This window comes from Phycodurus eques, chromosome 14 (assembly GCF_024500275.1).
Source record: "Phycodurus eques isolate BA_2022a chromosome 14, UOR_Pequ_1.1, whole genome shotgun sequence".
Taxonomy (NCBI): domain Eukaryota; kingdom Metazoa; phylum Chordata; class Actinopteri; order Syngnathiformes; family Syngnathidae; genus Phycodurus; species Phycodurus eques.
This window is the reverse complement of record NC_084538.1, coordinates 9,915,081-9,941,568: the sequence shown is the minus strand read 5'-3', so window position 1 is coordinate 9,941,568 and position 26,488 is coordinate 9,915,081. Positions and strand designations below refer to the sequence as shown.

General features: G+C 41.1%; 1 protein-coding gene across 2 annotated transcripts; it reads left to right on the top strand.

Moving 5' to 3' along the window:
- The first annotated feature begins 2,170 nt into the window (after positions 1–2,170).
- pkdccb (protein kinase domain containing, cytoplasmic b) lies at positions 2,171–22,422 on the top strand. Of its 2 annotated transcripts, XR_009769796.1 has the most exons (8): positions 2,171–2,750; positions 4,667–4,780; positions 9,463–9,734; positions 10,946–11,025; positions 14,156–14,263; positions 18,901–19,077; positions 20,066–20,539; positions 21,748–22,422. XR_009769796.1 is itself a non-coding variant. In XM_061696262.1 (7 exons), exons 1-7 carry the CDS (start codon positions 2,211–2,213, stop codon positions 20,155–20,157), a joined length of 1,383 nt encoding a protein of 460 aa, XP_061552246.1. In that variant the 5' UTR covers positions 2,171–2,210; the 3' UTR covers positions 20,158–22,417. The 2 variants fall into 2 exon arrangements, 1 of the variants encoding a protein (XP_061552246.1); XM_061696262.1 differs by having other exon boundaries at positions 20,066–22,417.
- The last annotated feature ends 4,066 nt before the right edge of the window (positions 22,423–26,488 follow it).

Here is a 26,488-nt window from a genome sequence, read left to right as displayed (position 1 = left end):
CAAGTCTTAAAGCATGTGTACGTTAAACAATATCAGCAGAACTTGAACTTTAAATACCTTAGCCTTATACAATGATATAAAACCTTTAAGTTTAAAATACCGTCTACATAGGCTATGCATTAAAGATACGGTCCAAATACTTCAAAAAGGCATCAATAATTACATCCACTTAAAGATATTGACAAATACAGTCGACGTAATTTCCTCATGTTTCTGTACTGTACATATTGTCCTCATTCGGATCGTGGACGCACTGGAGCCTGTTCCAGCTGAGTGGATGTGAGACGGGGTACCCCTACCCAGGACCTGGTTTTGATTCAGATCTTGCATTGGCATTGGTACCTCCTAAACACATGTTCACATAGTGTTTTGTGAGGGTAACGGGGATTTGTCGCCTCCTGTTGGTCAGATTGGGAAGTGAGCACTAAAATTCATCCTTAACTTTAAATACAGACAGCTCAAATTGGAGGTGGGCAAAATATGACCTTCCGAAATTCTTAGTCTAGTCTGAAAAAGCACACAGATAAGGTGGTTTTTGTTTTCAGTTGTTATCATAAGCTAATTTAGCCCTTTTTTTTTTTTTTTTTTTTTTTTTTTTTAATCCGTTCACAATGTTAGCAAAGCTAGGTGAACACGTTTTAATGGCATAAAAGCGTTATCAAAAGGGGCATTCTATACTATTGACTAACAATTTATTTTAACTTTGGTACTTGCAGAGTATCTGGTTGTTTACTTTTATGCAAGTAGAAGAGTACTTTGTCAGTACAGAATCAGTACTTTGACCTTTACCTTTTTTTTGTTTTTGTTTGTTTGTTTTGTTAAATATCACTTAATCAGATTGTAGGAGGCCTACTATCAAGTAGTATAGTACTAACAATCGGTTGCATGACACCAAGTATAGTGGTACCTTGACTTATGAGTCCCCCAACTTAAAAATCTTTCGACTGGTACCTCAATTTACAACTTTTTTTTTTTGTCAAGTTGCAGGCAGAAAAAAATTAGTTAGTAGAGATAAAATGGTTACAGCAAATTTCCCAACTAGCAGCGGTATGGCAGATAATGAACAACTCTTCAAGAAACAGGCCAAGTGCTTTCCTCAAGCTGTTTATTGCCACTCCCATTTGAAGTTTACTGCAAAACTAAACAAAATACAAAGAGAATTACACGTTGTATATTGAACCAAACCACATACCTTTGCCAAAAATCAGCTAGCCTAATGGTAACGCATGATGGAAAATGCCATAGACGGGCTCACGAAAGTAACACGTATATTGCGGTAGTTATAAACTTTTAAACGACTTATATTTGAACACAAACGGTAGCAGCAAATGCAGACAAAGCAACAATACTCTCAGGCATATACGGTATTCTTTATCCCCTGCGACAAATGACATACTACTGCAGTTTAGTCGCAATAGTCTTCCGCCTCCTCAGGAAATCTACGTGTAGTATGTTTCTATCATACTGCCCCCTGGTGGCCGAAGCCAAAATCCAGGAGCAGCACAACAAATGACACTAAAGGATGAAATTATGATGCACAAACTGTTTAATTCTTTGAATATAGTATTTATGTTCTTATTGTACACCATTTTTTAAAAGTAAAATACTTTTGAATGTTATTGTCTTTATTAAAAGCACGTTGCAAAATGTGTTCTTGGTGTTTTTGGGGGATGCTGTAGCTGCTTAATGGCATTCCCATTCATTTCACTGGGGGAATATTTAAAATGTGAGTTAATTTTGAGTTTTAAGGGCGATCACGTAAAAAACAAAACAAATTATACGGGTCCGTCAATGCACCACTGTAAGGTCAATTTTTGCGGAAGACAATTCAATGTAATTCAAGGGAATTTCAATTGCTGTACAAGGAAGGAGTTTGGTGACATGCATAATGCATCACATTCAATCCGAGCGCTATAGAGAGTCGATTGCAACTGTTGTTACATGGCACGCATACTTCTTTCTACGCTGTTTTTCCCTGGAGTGGTGATTGGCCGTGTTTGCATGGAAGCATGTAGATGATGATGATGATGATGGGGTGCTCGTAGAACTCCTGCTGGGCGGCCGGTCGGGTGTAAAGTTACGCGCGGACAGGACACACCTCCGGTGGGAGTTTCCACGAGTGGGGGAGGAGGTGGAAGGAGCCGATCGCTTCTTCTGCTTTCCACCCACGGGGCCACCAGCAGTCGTCCTGCGTGTACCGCTCGCGCAACATGTCCGCCGCCGTGGGCAAGTCGTTACGCGCGGCCGCCGTGCTGTCCGTGGCGGTCCTGTCCGTCCTGGTGTGCTTGCTCCTCGGCAGCGTGCACCAGCTCGGCGGCGGCCGCGAAGATCTGGATGAAGAGCTGGCGTCTCTCCGCGCGGCGTTGAGCGACCAACTCGCGCAAAGACGCCAAGAAATTCTCCCCCTGCTTTCCCCCGGACGCGTCGAGGAGCCTTCCTCCGCCTGGGATTCTCATCTGTGGGGCGAGCTCACGCGCGGCGCCGCCGGCGGGGCTCCGCTGGGTTGCGGAGCTCTGCGGGACATGCGGCCGCTGGAGGTGCTCGGCTCCGGGTACACCAAGCTGGTGGTGAAGGTGACGCTGGCCGGAGGAGAGCCGGTGGCCCTCAAGATGGTCAACGAGCACGGCATCGACATGGGCAAGTGCGTGGAGGGATTCAAGGACCCCCGCGGATGCCGTCAGCTGGTTTCCTGCAAACTCTGCAAGGAAGTTGTCCTCCTGCACAGGCTGCGGCATCCCAACGTCATCGAGGTGCACCTTTTTTTTTTTATGGTTATTATCTCCATTTATGCACTTGAAATGACTTGACAGTACTAATTGCTAAGAAATTGTCCTCTCTGGGCCATACGACATTTATGAAAAAGTACAAAAAATAGTGTTTATTATATATTGTGAGTTAAAAACTTATTTGTTTTTCGATTTGCATTGCCGGTTGGATTAGATACCTCTCATAGGCTTGGTATGGCCCATGGGCTTGATTTAAAATAAATAAATAAAATAAATAAACCTATTTTACATGGAGTCTTAGAAATGAATTTGGCATTACAATCCAGCCCTTTTAAAAGTTATGCAATCAAATATTTCTCCATTACTTTCTAGCTACAAAGTGCTTTCAAGGAAATATACAGAATGCACACAACAGAATTAATATGATTTGAAGCTATAACCTTGAAGTGATGCACATTATGAAAAGAAAACTTTTAAGTTGGCAAAACAAACAAAAAAAATCATGTGCAAAAAACTTATTATTGCACTCTAAATAAAACAAATGCAAGAAATGTGTAAAACAGTTAACTTTTTTTTTTTTTTTTTTTTTTTTTTTTTGCAACTAACGAATGGACAAGGCCTTTGAATCCACACCTAAACTTTGAATGGCCCAAAGTTATGCAAAAACATACATATCTTTATTAGGCCACTCTTTAAAATGTATTCATCTGCTGTATCAATTTTCATGTAATATTTTTCACAAAGTGCTTGAAGGGCAAGCTATCGAATGTTAAATGGAAAGAGAGAAATGCACAACAGCAAATATATAAAACGGTGTCGGTTTTCACCTTGTGAATGACGAGGGAATTCTAATGTGTTTTACAGAGACGTTTGTAGGCCCCTCGATAAACAAGTACAATGTATTTGTACAGCACTGCTCATATAGACAATGATTAGAAAGTGCTTTAAATATTGAAAATGATAAATCATAGATATCAGCTTAAAACACAACAAATGTGTAAAACAGTGTAGGTAGTAAAGGTTGAGCATTTTTGCAACTCTCATGAATGAAAAGCAACACGTTAACTTAATATGACCAAAAAGTTACGGAAATCGTACATGTCAACAATGGTTGTCACAGGACACTTTTCAACGTGTTTTTATAGCATATTTCGTAGGCAATTGTCACAAAATACTTTGAATATTAATGCAAAGTATTATGTGGTTTAAATGCAGCAACAAATGTATAAAACAGTGTAGGCTGGACAAACTCCAAATAAAACCCATCTCAGAAGGTCAAATGCACAATCAAGTACGGAGAAGCCAGAAAAACTTGATTCAATCACAAAGTTGTATACCAAGAGAAATCATAGTGATATGGGTATGATCCATTTTTAACACAGACTTATCAAATATGGTTCTTTTCCAGATCTCGGGTAGATCTTTTCGGGTTAGGCCTTTTTTTGTTGTTGTTGGAGTTAAGTTTTCTTTTTTTGAAGACAATTTTATTGCTTTAAATTTTGTGGAACAGTTTGAGGAGGCTGTTTATTTCCGGCATCCACAACAAAGCAAGGTCCAGGCTTGGATGAGTTTAGTGTCGAAGAAAAGGGGCCGATGTCAAATTTTCAACAAATTGACAAAAAAAAAAAAAAAAAAAAAAGATATCCAGCAGACGTATGCCAACATCTTATCCGGCCACCTCCTCCTTTTGTCTCACATTCGGCGAGTAGGTTAACAACCCATTCGCCTGTCCAGGAATTTTGCTAATTCAATTAAATCCGTTGACCCCTTCCTGCCCTTCAGGGTGAAGTTTTTCCGGAGTAGACAATGTGCTCCTGTGCTTCCTCGCCATCCACTCGTTCCCGCTATTCTCGCCACACTTAAACCCGCTTTTAGATTTCCCAAAAATGTGACTGTGGAATGCTGCATCGTGCCCTTACATTTAAATGTGGCTTCAACAGTTGCGTGGTCACTGTGTCGGAGACTCGGGAGGCCAAGTCACCGTCATCCTGGAGCAGGGGAACCCTCTCCAGATGCTCCAGCTGCTCCAGAGCCCCTGGGAGGACCGCTTCAGGGTAAGCTCATGATGCTCTTCCCGTACTTTGTTGCTTAACCGCACTGCAGTTGGCCGGGTGCCTCTTGCTGCCAGTGTTTGCAAGAGCGCGTGTGCAGCCCTCCAGATGAAGGGTGAAACTTTAGGAGCACTGACAAATGTCCCTCAATGTATTTGATCATGCCGGGCTTGGAATGGAGATGGGACCGGGAGTTAATCCACTGAAGGCTAGGAATGTCATCTCAGCATACACTAACACATGCACACACACACCGCTTTAGTGCAACCCCCATCACAGGTATGTTCCTGGTGGGAGTGGACAGAGGCTGAATTTGCTCTGCAGGGATTCAAGGGTGGCTGTGTGTGCGGCTGGGTTTGAAATAATAGGAGGTAATGAGGGGAGGAGCACTCAGATTGAGCACGCAAATTGATTTGGGATGGGGAAAATGCAATGAAACGTATTTTGGGGCTGATTGGGCAAATCAGCTGAAAAATGGATGCTTCTTTGTCTAGCATCTCTTTTATGGCTACACATTTGAGCCACAAAAATACCTGTATATCTGTTTAAAGCCTCCGGTGGCTGGAATATACCTCACCGGGTCGTAGCGGGGCCTTTTCACGTCGCAACGATGACGTGCTTTAAAGCGGTGACGCCGGGAAAAGATCGTTGGCCGTAAAAGGTTATAAACCCACCTATTGGCTTTTTTGTTCTCTTCCGATGATGCTCTATGACGCCACAAGACGGCACCAAAGCTCTGGCTAAACAGGAAAGTAGTAATTGGTGTCAAGGAAGTATGTTGAATTGATACATTCACAAGCTTTGTATGTCGGAGAGGATCCAAGTTTAGCCAGGGCTGTTTCGGGGAAGTTATGGAGCGTCTTCAGCATATGTGCATTTACAAATGCATTTCCGGTGCATTATAAAAATTTCAGAGGTGGCCTCAATTATGCATGTTACAGCGTCTTTGGTCATTTTCTCATTGTTTTGGCAACATGGTCATATGGAGACTTTCAAAAGCCTTCAGTTTTTACCATGCAGTTGTCATGTAAACGTACCTTAGCAATTATCAAACTTTTCATTTAGATGCTTCAGTCTGGTTGCGCGTGAATACTTAACAACAAAAACAGCAATGCTGAAGCGCCATACTATTTTGCCCTTATAAAGTTTTTTTAGGGTGTACAGCTACAGTATGTACCACTATTCTACTGTATGTCCATCTGTGTCACACTACTTAAATATGATGTCAAATTTTAAAAACACATGAAGACATACAGGACATGGTTTTGTCTGGAATGGCAGTGTTTCTTTGCAGTGACATTGCCAAGTATTGGCCTGGCACGGATATTACAGCATTTTCACGTTGACAACATTGTCTGTCCGTGAAACGCTGAAAGTCAGTTTTTACTGGGCCGTTGTGGTTTGAACGTAGCCTAAAAGTCTTACTTGCACAGGAGCAATGCTTGGGAGTCTGGGAACATAAAAATGGGGACATTGATTAAATAAATGTCATTTCAATGTCAATGCTAAAAAATGTCTGAAATTTCAGGATGAACCTAAAATGAACTATAAGCCGCATACGTTGCTGTTCTCTAACAAGGAGCAGAACTGCAAAATTCACAAACAGGTTTTTGATTCAGTACATGAATAGACCAGTACATTTACTGGTCCGATTAGAATTGGTATTCAAACAGTCCTCTTCATCATGCTGTTCATATTTTAACATCATGAGACCGGAGGTGGGTCGTAACGCCCTACATTTTTTCCGTTACATTTACTCAAGTAACATTTTGGATAAATCGTCAGAGTAGTTTGAATGCACCATACTTTATATTTTTCATTTTTAGACTTCATCTTTGACTTCCGCATAGGGCGCCGGTGGCCCAATCCAACGTGGTCACGAGTGTCATTTGATTCCAATTCACCAATCAGATGGCACAAGGCAGTCACATGACCGAAAAACAACAGTGTTGACTTGTGTGTGCCCAAACATGGCTATTTCAGCCCACTTTTAACTTGAGAAAACAGCTTGCCGTAAGTTGCAGATGTTTCTATTGTTGTTTTGGCAGTGCAACTGGCAACAGTAGCCATATTTTTATGGTCATAAGCTACTGTAAAACATGCTTCTTTGGGGATGCGTGCCATGCTGTAATTTTAATCGCTCGCTCGCTGCTCACACGCACACTTGCGTGTCTGTTTAGCAAACGTGTTCTTCATTATTTTATTTGATGTTCTGCTCTTTATTTGTTTTTAAATCAAAAGTTACTCACCGGTTACTTTTGAGTAGTTTTTAAACGGAGTACTTTTTTTTACTCTTACTCAAGTAAATAAATAAAAATCTCATTAATGAGTTTAAATTCCGGGATGCTGCCATGAAATCAATACGGGATATTCCCATTCTCCATTTTTTTTTTTATTTTGTAATTTTTTTTTAATGCTGCGCCACCTCCTCCTCCTCAAAATAAGTAAAGTTAGGGCTTTCTTTTTTCAACAATGACAAATACATATTGCCGAGTTGCTGTCCACTCAGCGGGGAAAGCCTCCCGACTTCCTTGTAGGCCGTTATGTCACCACTTCCAAATATGGGATGACTGACCAAGTGCAGTGTGGAAAGGCCTTTAGAGTGTCACAGAGTATCATCAGAAGGTTTCAGTAGCGATACTGAAAGGCATAGAAGTGGTCTTCCTTGGACATTTTCTTTGATCAAACCCCTGTTGTAAATGTTGTTGTTCCGCTCCTTGTAAGAGAAAAGCGAGTTGTTCAAAAAGTAGACATACGATGAACACTTGGACATGTCCGTTCAAAAGTTTAACAGTCAATTTAAGATCGCCAGTAAAAGTTATTGTGGATTTTAGATTAATTTCGCCCGAAAGCTGAATACAACTCTTTGTGAGAAGCGCATGTGTTGAGTGTTGGCATGCAAGAATACATGACAACCAAAACAATTTACCACAGTGCTACTGCGAGACGTATTACTTACATACGTGAAATTTCAAACCCACATATTGTTGCTCCAAGTTTGGAAAGTTTTCCACCCCCGAACAATGTATTTATTTTTTCTTCTTTTTTTTTTTCAATACTAAAAAGAACTTCTACAGATATGGGTAGTCAAAATATGCTTTTGTATAAGCCAGGGAAGACATGCAGTTGTTCTGCATGTGCATATTGCTTCTCTACAAAGCGACAACTACTGCCCTGGTATGCATATTCCAGTCATTTTTGCAGATCCTTGTCAAGAGAGATTGTTTTACAAAAAAACCTTTCACAGACTTAAAGAAAAATTTAACATTTTTAAGTTTGTTGTTGTTGAATGTACCCTATGTTTTTCCTCAGCTAAAGAGTTAGAAAAGCCAACCTGGTGCTGTGTAGCCTGCTCAATGTCAGTTACATGTGTGAGGGCTACTTTAATCCAGGGGTGTCTGGTTTCCCCCACCGCCGTTTTTACTGTGCCTGTGACGTCCAACTCTGCGCTTTACAGTCACCAACGCTAGTTGCAGTACATTTGTCTCTCTCTCTCTCTCTCACACACACACACACACACACACACACACACACACAGACGCGCACACACACACACACACACACACACACACACTCATTTCATGGTCTGTCAGTGTGCAGCCGATGCCTTCATTTTGCTGTTTGCAGCCTTCCTGTTTGTGTTTTCAAGCCTTGAGGAAACATACTGAAGTTTATGAAACTATTAAAAGCTCGAGTGTATAAAATGTAAGTAGCTTGGCTAACAGAGAGGAGCAAATGATCGTATGTTTTCCATTCTGAATTTTTAGGCTTTTGTGTTTTTCGCTAGAATATGTTCGACTCTAATATCTGGAACATAAATCTTCGGGGAATAACAAAATCACTGAAAGACTTTACAGTCCCTGCTAGTTTTGCATCCTGAACAAAATCTTTCAAATATATACGACCTTGCACTGGAGAAATGAAATAAAATAATAATATTAATAATGTGACCAATCCAAAAAAATGCGGACTGTCTTTCAACTAATAGAACATTTAGATGGGTTGTGGATTTTGTCTTTATATTTTGGGAAATAATCTAGAGCAATTTGAAGATCTTATCTTGCTAATCATTTATCGTGCCAAGTAACAATATTTAAAATAATTTATTTTTTATGTAGTAGAGTAATCAAAGGAGAAAATCAGAGATTTGTTTGGGGAACCTATCCTCCGTTATTCGCTGTAAACTTACCTATTCACTGTTTTTTGATCAGGCCAATGCAATAATATATCAGTTTGGTGCCATCTGGTGGCATCATGGTGCAACAAGGTATGTTGAAGTGAGTTGAGGAGTTTCATTTAGACAGTGATTTGCTGCCATCTTCTGGCATCGATAGGCAATTACAAACCTTTTTAGGGGGTGTCAATTACTATTAATATGCGGATTCTTGCTATTTGCATCAGGGTGAATAGCGGGGTTTCACTATATGATATAAAAAGTGTAGAAGATAAAGTCACAATGAATAATGTGCCAAAGTGACTTGTGAAATAAATACAAAATAGAAAAAAAGATGGGTTTTATAAACGGGGAGCAAGTAGTTTAAGTAAATTGCCTTTCAATGTCAATAAACAACTTGATTAAGCCTGTTATTACAATCCCATTAGACTATCTTAACAGGATTACCTCTCTGCAGCTAAACAAACAGTGAAGCAGATAATAAGGAGGCTTTTGTGTTGCGTCCCTGCAGGTGTGTCTGGACCTGGTGCGCCTCCTCCACTTCCTGTCGCGCTCTCCACTAGGATCGGTGGCTCTGCTCGACTTTCAGCCTCGCCAGTTCGTCATGGTGTCGGGCGAGCTCAAGCTCACCGACCTGGACGACGCCAGCGCGGCTGCGACTCCCTGCGACTGCGACGCCGACTGCTCACTGCAGTTTCCGCACCGAAATTTCACCCTGACCTGCTCGGCCCGCGGAGTGTGCGAAGGTCTCAATGAGAAGATGAACATTTACAACGCGTATAGGTGAGCATGAGCAGAGGTGACAATAGTGCTCACTGAAGTAAAAGAACTCATGCTTGTGTATAAAACACTGGTAAAAGTAGATGATTCAACTTTTTTACTTTAAGTAAAAGTATAGACTACATATCAATTATAAAGTGAATCCCTGTTATCAGGGGGAATACGTTCAAGACCCACCTGCAATGAGTGAAAATGTGCAATTCAGAGAGATTATCGAAAAAGCTTTTGTTACTTTTACCCCCAACACGCCTCAAACACATTTAAACTTAAAACACACTTTTAAAGTATTCCTCAGGGCCTGTTTTCGCTCTCACGGTCACGGAGTTCTCCAAATAAGAAGTGTTTTTGCTTCAACCTGTTTATTTGTCACTCCCAGTTGACGTTTACTGAAAACTGACACATGAAACAAGATATTGCGTGTTTAATCACAAGACGCTCAACCAAATCATATAATTTCTTTTAGCGAAAGTCTGGTAAATATAAACCTTCAAACCTGAGACTTTTAAAACATATTGAGTAGCAAACACAAACAGAGCATACAACAATACTCACAGGCAGATATTCTCTCTGCTCAGTATGAAAGACGACTACTGCTGCAGCTGCCTCCTCCTGTTTTTTTTTTTTTTTTGCTCTTAATGATGCTGCATCTCTTCCGGTAGACCTCAGTGCTGCTTGGCGCTTTCGGCACAACGTCATACAAGTCGCAGAACCTTGGTTTTGCCTGTATACTTTGAAAACCCATTTTTTTAAAAAAACGATCGCTTAAAGGGGGGGGGGGGGGGGCTTCTCGTCACAGGAAATAGGTCCCCTCTTTTATTATTATTATTTATTTCTGTTGCTCTTACTGTGAGGAAAAAAAGCTAGGCGGCATTGGCTCAGGCCTTTTTTTTTTCACATAGTAACGAGTAGAATGTATCGAACTCGGTTTCATCGATGTAGGGAGTAAAAGAAAAAAAGATGTCAGAAAAATTAATACTAATGCAATGTACAGATACCTGCGTGAGTGCTTGAATAGAGGCAATGTTGACACAATGTTGCTAGTCAAGGAGTCCAGAAGCTGCAGATTTGCGGTTTACGGGCACGATTCATAAAGTGGCGAAAAGCGAGTCCTGTCGCGTTTGATCAGCCCTACAGATCCTTGACAGCTTTATGGTTTCAAGTGATGTTCCATAATGGATGTGCTCTTTTCTTCTTTTTTATTCACATGGCTCCAGGTACTTTTTCACCTACCTGCTGCCTCACCAGGCCCCGCCCGGCCTCACACACCTGGTGGAGCGCATCATGAACGCCACAGGTGAGCAAGAGAGTGCGATAACGTCACAACAGCACACAAAGACTAAATCATTGTGTTATTGTGGTCTTGTCGTGACATGCCCCTGCTTTAAATGCTTTATTTAATTTGCTTGTGTGGAATTCATGGTATACAAAAAGTATTGAGACACACCTCTTACTTAGTTACATCCCACAGGGACATTGGATTCATAATTGTCTTTTTTTGTGTATGTACAGAACACAAATCACAATTTTATTTGGATCAAATTAAGGTTTTATTTTTTTTTGTAACGGCACTGTAGACCAGTGGTTAGCATGTCAGCCTCACAGTTACAAATCTCTTCCTGTGTGGAGTTTGCACATTCTCTTTCTGCTTGCGTGGGTTTTCTCAGCGTACTCTGTCTTTTTCACACATTCCCAAAAGAATAATCATTTATAGGCAACCAATTGGTGAAATATTACTTTAAAGTAGAGCCGTGTAAATCCCCCAATTGCTATTCGCATTGACAGTATATCGAATGCCTAGCGTGTTACTCCTTGTATATTCCAAAATAAAGACAGCTCATTGTCCAACACATAAACAATCTAATTGGATGACCTAAAAACTATCTATAGCTCCTGGTTAAGCCCTGGTCGCAGGTTTTTTTGAGGTCGCAGATTTTGTCACAACACCAGAGAGAGAGTACGCTGACATAATTTGGTTCCCCTGTTCAAGCAAACACTTTTCCCTCCGGAAAAAGATGCTGCCAAAATGCTTATTTGTAGTTTAAGGTGGCTTACTTTAACAAGGATTTCTGGTCGCAGGCCATTTTGCGCCATCTCTGTGCCGTGAAATGCGTAAATGAAGTTTGATTTGGTTTCATTTGAATTATGATTCAAGTTTTTTTTTTTTTTTAAGCGAATGAATCCTAATTCCCACTCATTCGTTCATAGCGCTACTTCTAATAATACATCATTCCAAAAATTTGTCGCATATAGTACGTCATAGTACATCATTTATGTATTTATCTTTAAATCTGGAATTATAACTTGCCTCTTGATTGGTTAGCGAAACCTAGCCCTTAGATTTCAGGTTTGGATCTTGGCTCCAACCTTCCTGTGTGGAGTTTGTAGTTCTCCCCGTGCTTGTGTGGGTTTTCTCTGGGTGCTCCGGTTTCCTCCCACATTCCCAAAAGCGTGCATGTTCAATTGAAGACTCTGAATTGTCCATTGATGTGAATGCGAGTGTGAATCGTTTTTTGTCGACATGTGCCCTCTGATTGATGGGCGACCAGTCAAGGGTTTACCCTGCCTCTCACCCTAAGTCATCTGGGACAGGCCCCAGATCACCTGGAACCCTAAATGGATGTATGGATGATGTAAACATTTAAAAGATGCCAAAAATTATATCTCTGACATAATTTTATTATAATTTTTTTTTAAGTTTAAATGTTCAATCTGAGGACTTCCTCTCTAACATTTATTTTTAACCAAAAAACATACACACGAACCAACAAACACTACCCAAAATGTACTTCAGCTCCTGCCAGTCCAACAGTCGTCTTCTACAGCGTGAACTCACCGAACTAATACGTACGCTTGGCTTAAGAGAGATCATTTCATGCACCCGTGCAAAATGGGCTAAAAACAACTGGCGAGTAATATTTTTTTCATTGCATTGTCATGTGTTTTGATCCTGTTCGCATGATTAAACATAATGCCTTTATTGGCTATAAACGGGTTTTGTTGGAAGGATGCGTGCGAGGGAGAGGGAGTGCGCCAAAGTCTTTCCGGAAGTCGAAGGAGGGCGGTGTGGCTTCGACTGGATTCACACTGCAAATTCTCAATCCCAGTTTTATTCCTATATCCAGTTTTTGTACTGTAGTTTTTGCCTATGTACATGTAAATTTCAAGTGATGACAGACATGATCTCATACGGCTGTGTTTACATTCACCAAATAAATTGAACAACCCACATGCACAGAAAACCAAATTGCATGAAAATGTGAACTGTGAGACGGCTGTTCTACCTCTGCTACCGTGCCAGTATTTATATGTACAGTATTTATTTTTAAAAAAAGAAAGAAAGAAAGAAAGAACAAGGTGTGGTAAAGCAAAAAGTGAAGGTTGTTTGTTTTTCTCCATGATTTTGAGGTGGCCTGCGAAAATGTTTGTAGTGAACTACGGTCTAATGTACGGAAAGTTGAGTCAAAGTCATTGCTACTTTTTTAGCACATAACAGCGGTTCCCAACCTTTTTTGTGCCACGGACCGGTTTCCCGTAAAGACATATTTCCATAGACCAATATATAAACGTATTAAAACAAATGACAACTCACTGTTACTTTGAGTGGAGTAATTTGTGGGTGCGTATGTTTCTCACTTCAACAAGCAGGCCGGTCTCATCTTGTGTTACATAGCATAATGTGTGTCACCAGGATCCAAAAAATTCCCTTTTTCTATTCCACTTGGCTGCAAGCGGTCCTGCAACAAGTGTTACGGCGCAGCGTTGTGATATTGGTGTTCTTGTAAAATAATTACAATTCTTGATGTCGGACAGATTTTGCCCGCAAGTTATTGGAGATAACACTTTAGCAATGAAGATAGAGCGTCACTTTGCGCAGCTGCCCTCGTTCCTCACCACCAGCCCCGAGGTCCCGTCGGTGACTAGCGTCAATCAGAATAGCTGAAGCAAGCCAGGCTAACGGCTGTTCTCATCCACAAACGGCTTCTTTTCGTTCCCTCGGACCAGCGCAGATGTCGCGCGTCACGAGTCCTCCGTAAATTGGCCGACCGGAAGACGAGACACGTGGCACGCCAAAAACACATAATTGGCAATTAGTTGACATAGAACATTGATGCCGAGTCGTAAAGTTGATTAATCGGTTTAACCTCTTCTGCAAAACTTAATTCTTCATCTTACCAAGATGTTTTTGACAGGACTACACTTGCAGCTTCCAAATGTCGGCCCCCCTCATCAGTGAACTTTCACCTCTCAAATGTTCTTCTGGATGAATGGACAAACATTCCCGCAAGCACGCCGAATCACACAGTCTTCCCAAGAGAGAGGAAGTCTATATTTTTTCCCCTGTGTTCAAATACGTTTGCATAGCACACATAGCGGGACTAATAATCGTTCCGCCCGCATGTGCTGAACCTATGATCCATTTGCAGGTGAGCTGAAAGCCGACATCAACGAGACGCTGGATGCTTTCGAGCACATCCTGCACCTCTACCAGTCTGGCCTGCACCTGGACAAGCTGCCTCCATCTGTACTCCGAGGTCAGCCTGCTTCTTACACGCGACACCGACCTCCCCCCTTCGGCCGACACAAAGCTGGGCCTTATTTAAAAAGGCGGCACAGTCTGCACCTCTGTTTTCATTTTGTTTCGGAGGCTGGAAGAGGTGTGTGTGTGTGTGTGTGTGTGTGTGGAAGGGGGGGAGGGGTCCTGTGGTTTCTCCCTCGCTTGGGTTGTTTTGACAGGTTATTAGGTGGCTGGAATGAGAGGACAAAACCAACAGAGTGGGATTAATCCTGCGTGTCTCCGGCTCAGCAAGTCTGTCGGGATTGGGATACATGGAAAGTTTGGCCACTTTTTAAATAAATAAGACCCACTCAAGTCTACATCCTGACTTATTTCGCCATGTAAAGTCTTTCTTTTTTGTTGTATCCGCTCATTGTAAACATTTAACTCGACAGCGAGCCCTCCTTCCTTGCAGTCTATGAAATATTAATAACAGAAAGACCGGCTGCGTTCCTGTGGTGAGATATTTTTTTTCCGTCCCCTCCAGATGCCGGACTGTTTGTTTAGCAGCTCTTTGTGAATTTAATCGCAGATTGAGGGGGAAAAGGCCACGGGCGCCGAAGCTAACACCAGCAGGGAATGTTTTAGCTTCGCAGGGAGGTGCCACAAGTCAAGCCTCTGCATGGCTGATTGGGAGAGTGATAAGACAGCCTCAAAAATGTGTATATTATTTCACATTTTTGTGTGGGAGTTTTTGCACCAGGGGTGTCTGGAGCGACTTAATATGCGGGCTCAGTTGGGCTTTTAAAACAATAGGGCAAGCTGTGGGAAAGTGGACTGAGCAGGTTGTTTCCATGAGTAAGGTGAGAAGGTCACAAGCGGTCACGTGACATCCAGTTGGCCATTTTCACTTAACACGAATGCTGTCTTGTGTGAAGCTGCTTTATCTTGTTCATTTTTCTCAATTCACATAATAATAATAATAATAATCTAAATAAAGCAACTAATTGTGATTTTTTATTTTTTTTTCTTAACTCCAGAAAAATATTGTCGTAATTCAAGATTCTTATTTTAAACAATTAATTAAAAAAAAAAATTGCAATAATTTTGTAGTATAAAGTGGAACGCACAGTGTGTGAGAGGTCTGCACAGCTCCCTCACAGTTCTCAGGTTCTCTGTTTGAACGTCTGGGTTCTCCGACTTACTCTCACATTTTAAAAAATTACATATTAGGTTCATTGAAGACAAAGTTGTCCATAGGTGTGAATATAAGGTAAAATTCTTGTTTGGCTATAAGTGACCTGCGATTGGCTAAATACAATATCTATAGGTATAATATCATTGTCTTCCAATGATCTGTATTACATTTTATTGAAATATATTTTTATATTTATCTCCACTGCTACCATTTCCTTTAGTCACTGATCGGCGGGGAAACGTACATTTTTACTTTATGTATAAAATAACATCTCTTGCCCTTATATTAATCTATGTAACAAATTATATATATATATATATATATAAATTATATATACAAGTACGACAATCGACAGCCATTTTGAAATTCAAATACTTTTGAGACATAAAAACATAAAAAATACACTACGGAGCTCGACATTCCATAGCTGAGGTCATGTTCTGCTTCTCCAAGCGTGTTAAACACATACCAGAGGTGGACAAAGTAGCCAAAAATTTTACTCAAGAAAGAGTACTGTAACTTGAGAGTAAAATGACTCAAGAAAAAAGTAATCCTCCAAATAATTAAGTTTTAAGTGAAAAATTACTTAAGTACAGTACTGAGTAACTGGTAAGTAACTTCTGATTTATTATTTTTTTTTAAATCTGATCCTGAACCTCAAATAGACAACAATATGAAATAGGAATGTGCAAATTCAGATATTTCCCAACAATGTAACATTAACTTCTCAAAAAATCTTTCGAAGAAAAAACACACGAAATAAGGTAAAAGCGGGCACAAAAATGGTCCTAAATTAACTTTTTATTGCTTGAAACAGCATACGTTCAAAGTGGACTTTTTATATGCTGAAATGTGGACATTTTTAGCCTGACAGATCTTGTAGTCTGTAAGTTAAATAGAAATTGAATGTGAATGTCTGGCAACAGCACAAGCTTCAGGTAGCTTCTTCATTGGTGATGGTTCTCATTTCATGATTTGAGATAATAAATACTGGACAGTTTTAAGTTACGATTTTTGGCCCCAACCGTTTTCCGAGCAGATTGGGGAGGCCTTTGTTGACTTTGACTATAAATTTGAAATGCATCGCTAGGTCCCTTGAAATGGGGTGTATAAATCAAAGCTATTATTATTATTTGATCAAAAAGGTCTGTTTATCGGTATGTGGGTACTCCTGTTTTAGACAAACTAGTTGAGACTGAATCAACAGCACATGTGCGAGTTGTCGCCAAGTAATGCACAGAACGGCCGCGCCTGTGTGGAGTTTGCATGTTCTTCCCGGGCCCGCGTGGGTTTTCTCCGGGTACTCCGGTTTCCTCCCACATCCCAAAAACATGCAGGGTAGGTTAATTGAAGACTCTAAATTGGCCATAGGTGTGAATGTGAGTGTGAATGGTTGTTTGTTTATATGCGACCTGCGATTGGCTGGCGACCAGTTCAGGGTGTACCCCGCCTTTCGCCCGAAGATAGCTGGGATAGGCTCCAGCACGTCCGCGACCCTAGTGAGGATAAGCGGAACGGAAGATGAATGAATGAATGAATGTTATCGATTAATATTCCCACTTTTCCTGGCAAAAATGCAACTCTGCAAAAAAAAAAAAAAAAAAAAAAAAAAAGAGGCCTGGATGATGTCAGTGCAATAACGAATGTGTGTGGGAGAGACAAAGTGAGTGTCAACAGGTAATAAGTCTTATTTTGAAATGGCTCGCAGATGTAAAGTACATTCTCCACAGATGAGATCCACAGCTGAGGCTTATACGACATTTAAAATTGAAGCGTTGTAAGGGAAGAGGGCTTCTCTATACGTTAAGAGTGTTTCCCGCCCTCCATGTGAAGCACAATGGGAGCTTTCATCTGTACGTCTCTGGTGCCCGAACAGCTGAGGTCGACCACCTTTTCCCTCCACAGCAGGCCTCATTTTTCCGCCTGAAGAAAAATCCTCTGAACACTCCTTGTTCTTCTCCTTTGCTCTTCATCCCCAGAAGGCTGATCCTCATGTCTTTTTTCTCCTCAACAATCGACACACACAACAACTCCTACCATTTAGAAGGTTAACAGTTTGCAACAGAGCGTCTCCTCTCTGTGAACTCCCAGACTCAGCGCGTGTGCACATGCGCGTGTGTGCGTGCGTGTGTGTGTTTTTCTCATGGCTAATGTGGAGCAGATGATTTAAGACAGGCCGCCTGACTGGACGAATTAGAATGATTAATGTAAGGCAAATGTTTGGGTCGAAGAGGGGTGATGTGTTCAATGTGGCGCAGCACACTGGGAGAGGAGAGTTCAAGATGTTCTGGAGTGGCACGGTGTAATTACAAAAGTTGCGGCAGGCTAACGACATGTTGAGTAAAGGGGTTGAAGAAGGGCCGCTAAAAAGGACCGAACGCAAGCATTTATTTTGATTGCAGTTTGCTTTTGTGCATGGTGCAGAAGTGAACCACAGTCGAACACAATCTGTTTCTCATCTGTAACTACTTCCATTGAAATTAATGTATTTTTATTTTATCTGCTCTAGAGTCAAACTGATGCTATCATAAAAGCTTTAACCTACAAAGGCAATGCTTTAAATGTAATACAATTGTAAAAATAAGTACTTTTAACAAGACGTGGCGTCAATAAAATAAGATCTTACCTCTCGTGCGGAGAGGAGGAAGGTTTCACTTTGTAAACAACCACGACAACAAACACTCTAAAGTGGTTGTTGGCTGGCATTTCTGTTTGACACGTGTTGTACTTGTTTTCCATAACTAAAGTGCTAAAGAGTGCTGTGTGAACTCACCTCAACTCAATTCACAATAAGGCAAATTTGGCAAGTAGAGAACAATTCTTCTTAAAAAAAAAAAGAGGCTTCAAGGTGTTGACTGCCACCACACACACACACACCTTAGCCTCTGGTCCACTAGCTTAATGCTAATGCTAACACTGAATGGGAAATGAATAGAAATGGTGCAGCAACACATTTAGACATTGAAAATACCTGTGGTCCCAGGCATTTTTCCAAGTTAGAGGTCTAAAATTTCCAACCTCTCTGTTGTCTTGAAGGCAGCACAAACTAGCCTTATCTGTTCACTGTTGTTTCTTTGCATTTTATTAGGTTCATCGAGAGTTTTAATATTTCAGTCAACCTAATCAGCATCACGGTGGCCTAGTAGTTAACACTCGGGGTTCCAATTTCAGCTCCGGCTGTTCTGTGTAGTTTGCGTGTTCTCCCCATGCTTGCGTGGGTTTTGTCTGGGTAAGCGGCTTCCTCCCACATTCCAAAAACATGCGTGTTAGGTTCATTATAAGCTCTGTCCATAGGTGTGAATGTCAGCGTGAATAGTCGTTTGAGATACAATCCAGCTACCCTACTTTGTCCTGAATTGTCTGAGTGACTAATGCATTGATCTTTGGTGATGTTTGTTCAGCCTGGGTGGCGGTCTTGCCCATCCATCATGTTATCTTGTTACGTACATGACACTGTGCCATGTTGTTCTGTTTAGATTACAACGTGATGCGAGGCATGACGACGTCAGGCAACACAGACTACCGGTGCTGGCCGTCCTACAGCCAGCAAGGCTGCGTGCTGTCCGTCCACAGCGCCAAAGAGGCAGCACACATCTGCAACTCGCACTCGCAGTGCACCAGCTTTTCTCTGACTGGACAGAAAACATGGACAGGTCAGTTTTACCACTCCCTTGAATTGTCATAACATTTGGCCTCTTGTGGCCATCCAATAAAAATAAGTATAGGCCTTCATCAAAATAGGTGTTTAAATTGCCAAATATAGACCTTTTCAGTATGATGTAACACGGGTAGCAAAAACTCAGATTGCACCACTAGTAAACGAACCCTTCTGTATCATTTTGAACAAGGCAGATTGATTGAAAAAACACGGTAAATGGCTTGAATGATGATTTTTAGCCTTCTTCTCTACTGTCATACTTTCACCCAGAAAGATGTTACTTGAGCTAAATTGTTTCCAAGGGAGACGGAACGCTAGCTGTAATTTGCATTTCAACAGGTAAGTTGATTCTAAAATAGACGTGGTGGACATTCATACATATTTAACATGATCACTGAGGAACTGGCGAACTAACTGACCTTTCAGTTGCTTGCATTAATGACACAGACATGCAGTAGAGCTAACTTTAGCTAACAGGCTAGCTATAATGTTTTGCTAAATTATACAAAGACAACCCAACCCCATTTTTTTTTTTTTTTACATAACTTTGAGAAAATGTCTCCCACCAACCCGACGATGGAGGTTTAATTCCCAATCTGCTCCTTTAGAAGTGGCCAGTTGGTACCAGGCGTTGCTGCGATTTTTTTCTGTACAACTAACGACGTCCGCTCAATTTATCCTCATCACCCAGAGGTTCAACAGGATAATTTATATATATTTATTTTTTGTTTTTTTAAGGAATAAGAAAAAACTAAACCTTCTGTGGCGGCACACAGCTTTTGCCATCGTTTACAGTTCAAGTAAGCAGTAGTCAATCACTTTCCGCCACCCGGAAGTACCCAGGCACCTATTGTTTACAAAATAATGAAATGGTATACTTTTCAAAGTTACTTAAAGAACATGGCTAAGACTTTTGCATAGTGTCTCTACTGACATAGCTGACTTTTCTTCTTTTTTTTTTCTTTCATATTTTTTGCCTGCAGGTCGCCCACTGGCCACTTTCAGGAGCAGCTTCAGTCTTCTGGTGCCTGACGAAACCTCTGAGGTGTACGTGAAGAAAAGCACAGCTGTGTAAATAGGACGCATGGATGGGACTTGCAATATTAGAGAAAGTATGCAGGGAGCTCATGTACTCCCGATGATGTGAATCGAAAAGCAACATGTTGCGCTTAAATTAGACGAGTCCCGCGGCGTCCAATGGCTCCCCCAGCTTAGCTGGAGCGAAGTTACGGCCGAGGCGGCTAAATGTGATGTATTCCTAGGCCTTACGCTCACTGCACTCATTTCATGCGTCTGCCAACTCACTGCCTCTGCCAACTGCTACTTCAAGGGATTTCCCAGCAGATACAATTAAGGAAAGAGAGCCTTGTGCTTTTTCTTTTCATTTTTTTCAGTTTGCTACGTTGACTTTATTTGCTGCCTGTTGTGAAACCAGCTCCCCTGTGGTGGGCTTGGAGGTAAGAAGTCAAGCCGTGGCAGCTCAGCGCAAAAATCCAGAGGACGAGGGGGAAAAAACAAGCTCTTATTCAAGTACACGCTCAGGCTGATGCGCTGAGGTGCCAACTGTTTTCTCATGGCTCTGAGGCTTAGCTGCACTGTGATCTGAACGGGACCTTTACAACACCGCTTTTAACTTGGGCTGGGTGTATCTCTGTTTGTTCAGCTAGTTAGCTTAATGTTGTTTTGAGGCCACAGCCAGGAGCTTGTTTTAGCTCTGTGTATGGAGTAGAATGAAGGGCAACATCTATTTGACATATAAAGTAACAGCCAGGAGCTTATTAGTGTAGCAAATAAAGTTACTGTATATTAAATAGGTAGCATGACCTGGCATTATGATGTCACACCCAACAGCTAGTTAAAGCAAGGTAGCCTAAGACGCTAAAGTCAGGTGCTAATTGTAGCTCAGACATGTATATAAAACTAAGGGCAACAGCTAGTTTACCCTAGGGTAGTGTATGAAGCTACAGCAAGGAGCTCATTCAAGCGCTCAGTCAAGCGACTAAAGCCGAGTGGCACCACTAGTAAGCGCAAGGTAGCATATGAAGCTACAGACAGTATTAGTGTAGGATATAGAGCTATACCTAACATATGACGCTATTGCCAACAGCTAGTTAACTATGATACGGGGGGGGGGGGGGAACTGACTTTTTAAAAAAACATAATTATTACTCAAAGCACATTTAAAGCTTAATTATATAGCCACGGTATACCACATAGGGAATATCACACCATGGCTAAAAGTGTTTATCCGTCTACCTAATTTATACTAGATGTATAAACTCAAGACAGAGTCGGACGAGCTAAACAAACAGACATTCAAGACATTCAATCTGTTTTGTGGCCTGAAACTACAAACATTTGAAAGCGATTTTCGAAAGTAAGGTTTTTTTTCTTCTGATCTTGAAAATGGTAGTCTGTAAAAATGGGAAATGTGCATGCGTGTTTAGTGTAGACATGCACTATTACCTCACAAACAAAACCACAATTAGTGGCCTAAAGTGATAGTGTTTATGCCTATATCGCTTCTCCAGCAATGTGTACATTTTTTACACTGCCAATTCATCCTACGGAGATGTGTAACTTGTGCCTAGTTTTTCTCTACAGTGTGACATTGCCAACTGTTGGCCTGGCATGCATATCACAACACTTTTTGTCATTTTTGCAGGTCTACGTCATCAGGATTTCCTTTTGTCCCTGGGACTATTTAAACGACAACAACCTAGTAAAAATATGTTTTATTTGTTTTTGAAAAGTCTATAAATGCAATAATATGCATGCCAGGCAAGTGGTTGGTGATGTCACTTCATAAAGAAACACCTCTCAAATGTGAATCAACTGCTCTTTTTTCTTTACAAAAGCGCCTTGAATCGCTTGTGTAATATCTGAATGAAAGTAATGCGACAATGCAGGATGGACTTTGTTGGAGGAGCGCTAAACACTACGACAGTGTACCCAGAATGTACACTTAATTTAGTTTTATACCATTTCTGTTTTTAGAAGCGACCATTTTAAAAACTTTCCACTTTGAGATATTTGTTGTTGTTGTTAAAACAGTCCGCTGTAAACTGCCACTTAAATCGCTATGAGCATTTACAGCAAAAATCATTTTCAACCGTTCCAGTAAGTTTACATCCTTTTGTCAATGGCGCCATGATCAAATCTAATTGTTCTTACACGATTGTGCTTTTAGAGTTTTAAGTGCACCTTGTGGGTGAAACCATTATTTTCAATGGAAAATGAGTCACTTTTGTTTTTTTTATGCTGCACCGAATGTAACTGCAGAGTCTTATTTTATAAATTTGTACTTAAATTGTTTTTGTGTTCATTTGCATCTTTATTATATGAGATTTGACAATAAGTAACAGCCTGTTTTGATCTCATTAGCGCCTGTGCGTGTGCTGAGGATGTGCCGGCTCGCATGTGTATACCGACTTGGTTTAGTGCGTGTTTAAGTCCTTTACCACCCACGCCTCCAGCGCACAGCGGGCTCGGCCCACAAAGCTCCAGAGCTCCGCAGAGTTTGCACAATGCTTGAGGAATGCATTGAAATGCCGCGTCATGCTGAGCTCATTATGGGCCTTAATTAATACTAATGTAAATGAGCACACCTACTGGTTTTTTCGCATGTTGAGAGGGAGTTACTGTAAGGCAAAGGCAGTCATATGGGACAATCTTCTTTGCATAGGCCTGAGGGTGAGATAAGGCAAGGCTTGCTGGATTTGGAAAGTCTTGGCTCACAGAAATATCTACCAAACAATTTAAACACACCATTTAAAAAAAAAATAATCATGATAATATAACTGTTTATTCGGCCACTGGGATTGAAAAGGCCCGTCCAGTCCACTAATTCCATTTTTATGGTGGCGTCAGCGGGAAAGCCCGAGGGTTCTCTTAGCCTCATGTTGGCCCCTTGTTGTCTGGACAAAGACAGTTCATTAGTCAGATTACCATTAAGATAAAGAGGCTTAGATTAGATTTTAAAAAAACAACTGGACCAACACATCGTGACTGACTAGAAGGACTGGTTGAGTGGTAACAGAAAATTAACAAGATTGGTGGTGGGGGAGTTTTCCCTAGTTGCGCCAACAAATGTATGAAAACCAGCATAAAAGGTGTTGCTTTTTTGAAGTAGTGAAAACAACTAGCTAATTAGCTTAACATATCATAACAAACAAGCAAGCAGCTATTAAACAGCATATTTTAATGTGGCATATGAAGCGACATTCACTGACTATCTTACATATAGCATAGCATAATGAAACTATAGATAGATATTCAATCACGGACTCAGTATTTGTCTGCCATTTTGTAGGATGAGATCGGGAAGATAAATAATAGACCCACTCGTGTTCGTTTTCATTTTTTCTGTATAACTCTAATCACGTCAGTTGATAGCAACTATGTTATACGTTTTCCAAACTCCTTCGATAACATGAGGGCTAAAAAGTTGACAAAATACAGAGAAACTTCGGATCCAGTGGCAAAGGCATGACACGATGATAAAGTGACTGACATGAACAACTAAGACACCAATTTAATTTATTTAAACATCTCTCACTGCCTAACTGTGTGCAAAGTCAAGCGGAAATAAAATTTCATGACCCGGAATAGTTGACAGCTTGGCTTACTTCAGTTAAAACAGCAGGGACTTTTGCCTAGCATTAGCCTCAAGGCTAGATAGTGTTCGGCATGATGGAAGGCAGCAGAATCCTATATTTCTGATGTGTATGCACATTTATTCTTGATCCTATCCTTCCTCGTCACTGTCGAAGAGAATCTTAGTATATTCAGCTCTGCCACCGGCTCAGTCTTCTGGTCATTACTACTATCTCCAAATCATACAACATTTCTGGTCTCTCAAGCGTCCATAAACCTTTGCTTTCACTTGAGCTGGTGCTCCTCTGTCTCAAGTCACTTTCTTACTCCTGGTCCATCCTGCCTGTACTTTTTTCTTCACCTCTCTTCTACAATCCCCATTCCTCTGAACAGTTGATCAGTACTGGAACTCTTGTCCACCTTCTACTCCTTGTAACATCACCATTGCACTCGCATCCCTTTCATTCACACACATGTACTCTGTTTTGCCCTGTCTGACCCTTATTTCTTGTCACTACAGTGCATACCTCTACCGAGGGGCGTCGCTGAAGCCCCCCTAAAAACCTCTCAAGTCCCCCAAAATTATTTGGAAGCCTGTGTTTATGGCAAACTTTTATTGTCTTAGCCCTGCTAATACCGTTGTTCACGCCCCCCCAGGCCCCCTCCCCCCAAAATATTGCGTCTGTGGTGCTTGTCTAAACCTGGGCTCCAACTACGTTTTCCCAAGTTTGGCTCATCAACTCAGTTCCTCTGTAGTTGCTTCAACTCTGCACATCACATTTGTTCTTCAAAATTGGCACCAGCACACTTATTTCTCCAGTCCCCAGGCATCTTCCCATTCTCTAAGATGCTGTTGAATGATCTTGTCAAAATATTCACCATCTTCCCTACTCATTTCCACACATCCACCAGTATGCACAGGTAATCAGGATCAACACCCATTCCACTCTTCATCCTTTCTAATCTCCCTACCTCCTGTTTCATTGTTTCCACCTCACCTGTCCTCCTTTGTATTTCGTTTTCCTCATTCATTAACTCCTCAATGTACTCCTATCTACTCAGCACACTTTCCTCACTTATCAGTACATTTCCGTCTCTGTCTTTAATCACCCTAACCTTCTGCCTGGCCAATCTGTAAATTTTCATCTTCCTTTGTGTCCAACCTCTCATCCAACTCATCATACACTTTCTATTTGGCCTTTGCCACCTCCCTCTTCACCTCCCATGTCCTCTCCTTGTACTCCTGTCTGCTCTCTTCTGTTCTGTCGCTATCCCATCTCTTCTTTGGCAACCTTTTGCTTAATCTAGCATGGTATGAAGCTACAGCCAGGAGCCAAGCTTAGTGGAGCAATTTAAAGCTAAGCCGACAGCTAATTATGCAGCATGCTACAGCTAAGAGCTAGTTAAAAATGAAACAGGGAACCCGCCTGATTTTCTCCTCCTTACTGCCCATTTAAAGCTTAATTAAAACTATACCTTGGGGGTTAATTGTCTGTAGCCACATCATGGCTGAATCTGTGTTTATTAGCATACCAACAGTAATTGCTGCTAGTTGCATAAACCTTAGACAAGAGTCAGGCTAACTGATGTTATTTTATCTTTTTTTTGTCTTGTCTTCTGAAGTTTTTCGCCTTGTGTTCTCACAGAAATGTGAAGTATTTCTTTGGGGGGGGGAAAAAAAAGCCTGCTTATATTTCTTCCAGTAATAAGAGGTGATTTATGGAAGTGTACAGCTGCGGTCCATCCTCCTCCACATTAGCGCAGAGAAGAAAATGTCTGGCGTCTGGTTTGTTTTGGCTCTCCTTTTGAGACCGACTTCATGGATGCTCTGTCTTAGTGTACATGCTGCACTGTGCACTTTCATATTGTTCTCATATGGAGCAACGTCATCACAGTTGCAGCTTTGCACATTGCACTTAAGTGAATTTGCAAGAATAATATAATATGAACTATGCATTTCACTTGCTTTAATTATTTGACTACATTTACACTCATTTACGTTTTACAGTTACAGTTATCAAACACAGTTTGATCTGAGGTGAGGTGATCTCTTTGAAGCTATCGTCGTATCAAGCAAGGTTTAGGGATTCAAGGCAAGTCTTAGTGTTTCATGGAAGGTTTAGGATTTCAAAGTAAGGTTTCAAAATAGGGTCGTTCAAGCAAGGCCACATCTTCACATCTTTCCTTCCTTCAATAATACTTTCCTTTCTTCTTTCCTTGCTTCCTTTCTCCCTTTCATACCATCTTCCTTCCTTTTCCTTCCTTCTATCCTTCCTTCCTTTTTTCCATTCTTCCTTCCATCCTTCCTTCTTTCCATCCTTTATCCCTTTGTGCCTTGTTGCATTCTTCCATTATTTCCTCCCTTACCCTTGTTTCCTTCCTTTCATCCTTCCCTCCATCCTTACTTCTTTCTATTGTTGCTTCCTTCCGGTCTTCTTTCTTTCCTTCATTCTTCCATCCTGCCTACATAATTCTGTCCTCTCGTCCTTCTTTTCACTCCTTTGTTCTGTCCTTCATTTCTACCTAACAAATTTACTGGTTTACAGCATCTGTCCTTCCTGCATTCCTTAATCCTTCCTTGCTTATTTCTGTCATCATTCATTCCTCCCTCCTTATTTTCATACAGTGTGTCCTTGTTTCCTTCCTTCCTTCCTTGAATAAGTTAATTTTTTAAAATGTGCAATTTCCCTACTTTTGGCCCACCCTGTACTGTATATTCATGTGCGAGTTTGGGCTCCATTAGAGTCTTATTTTTACCTTCCCAATTGAATTTGAAAATGTTCCTTTTGTCTCATGGCAGTGTTTATTTA

What these genes read in the sequence shown, in the direction of transcription:
- pkdccb (XM_061696262.1), top strand. Translation starts at nt 2,211, where the DNA reads ATGTCCGCCGCCGTGGGCAAGTCGTTACGCGCGGCCGCCGTGCTGTCC. An exon ending in GCGCATCATGAACGCCACAG is followed by an intron (nt 11,026 to 14,155) that starts GTGAGCAAGAGA and finishes ATCCATTTGCAG; the next exon opens with GTGAGCTGAAAGCCGACATC. An exon ending in TGGACAGAAAACATGGACAG is followed by an intron (nt 19,078 to 20,065) that starts GTCAGTTTTACC and finishes TTTTGCCTGCAG; the next exon opens with GTCGCCCACTGGCCACTTTC.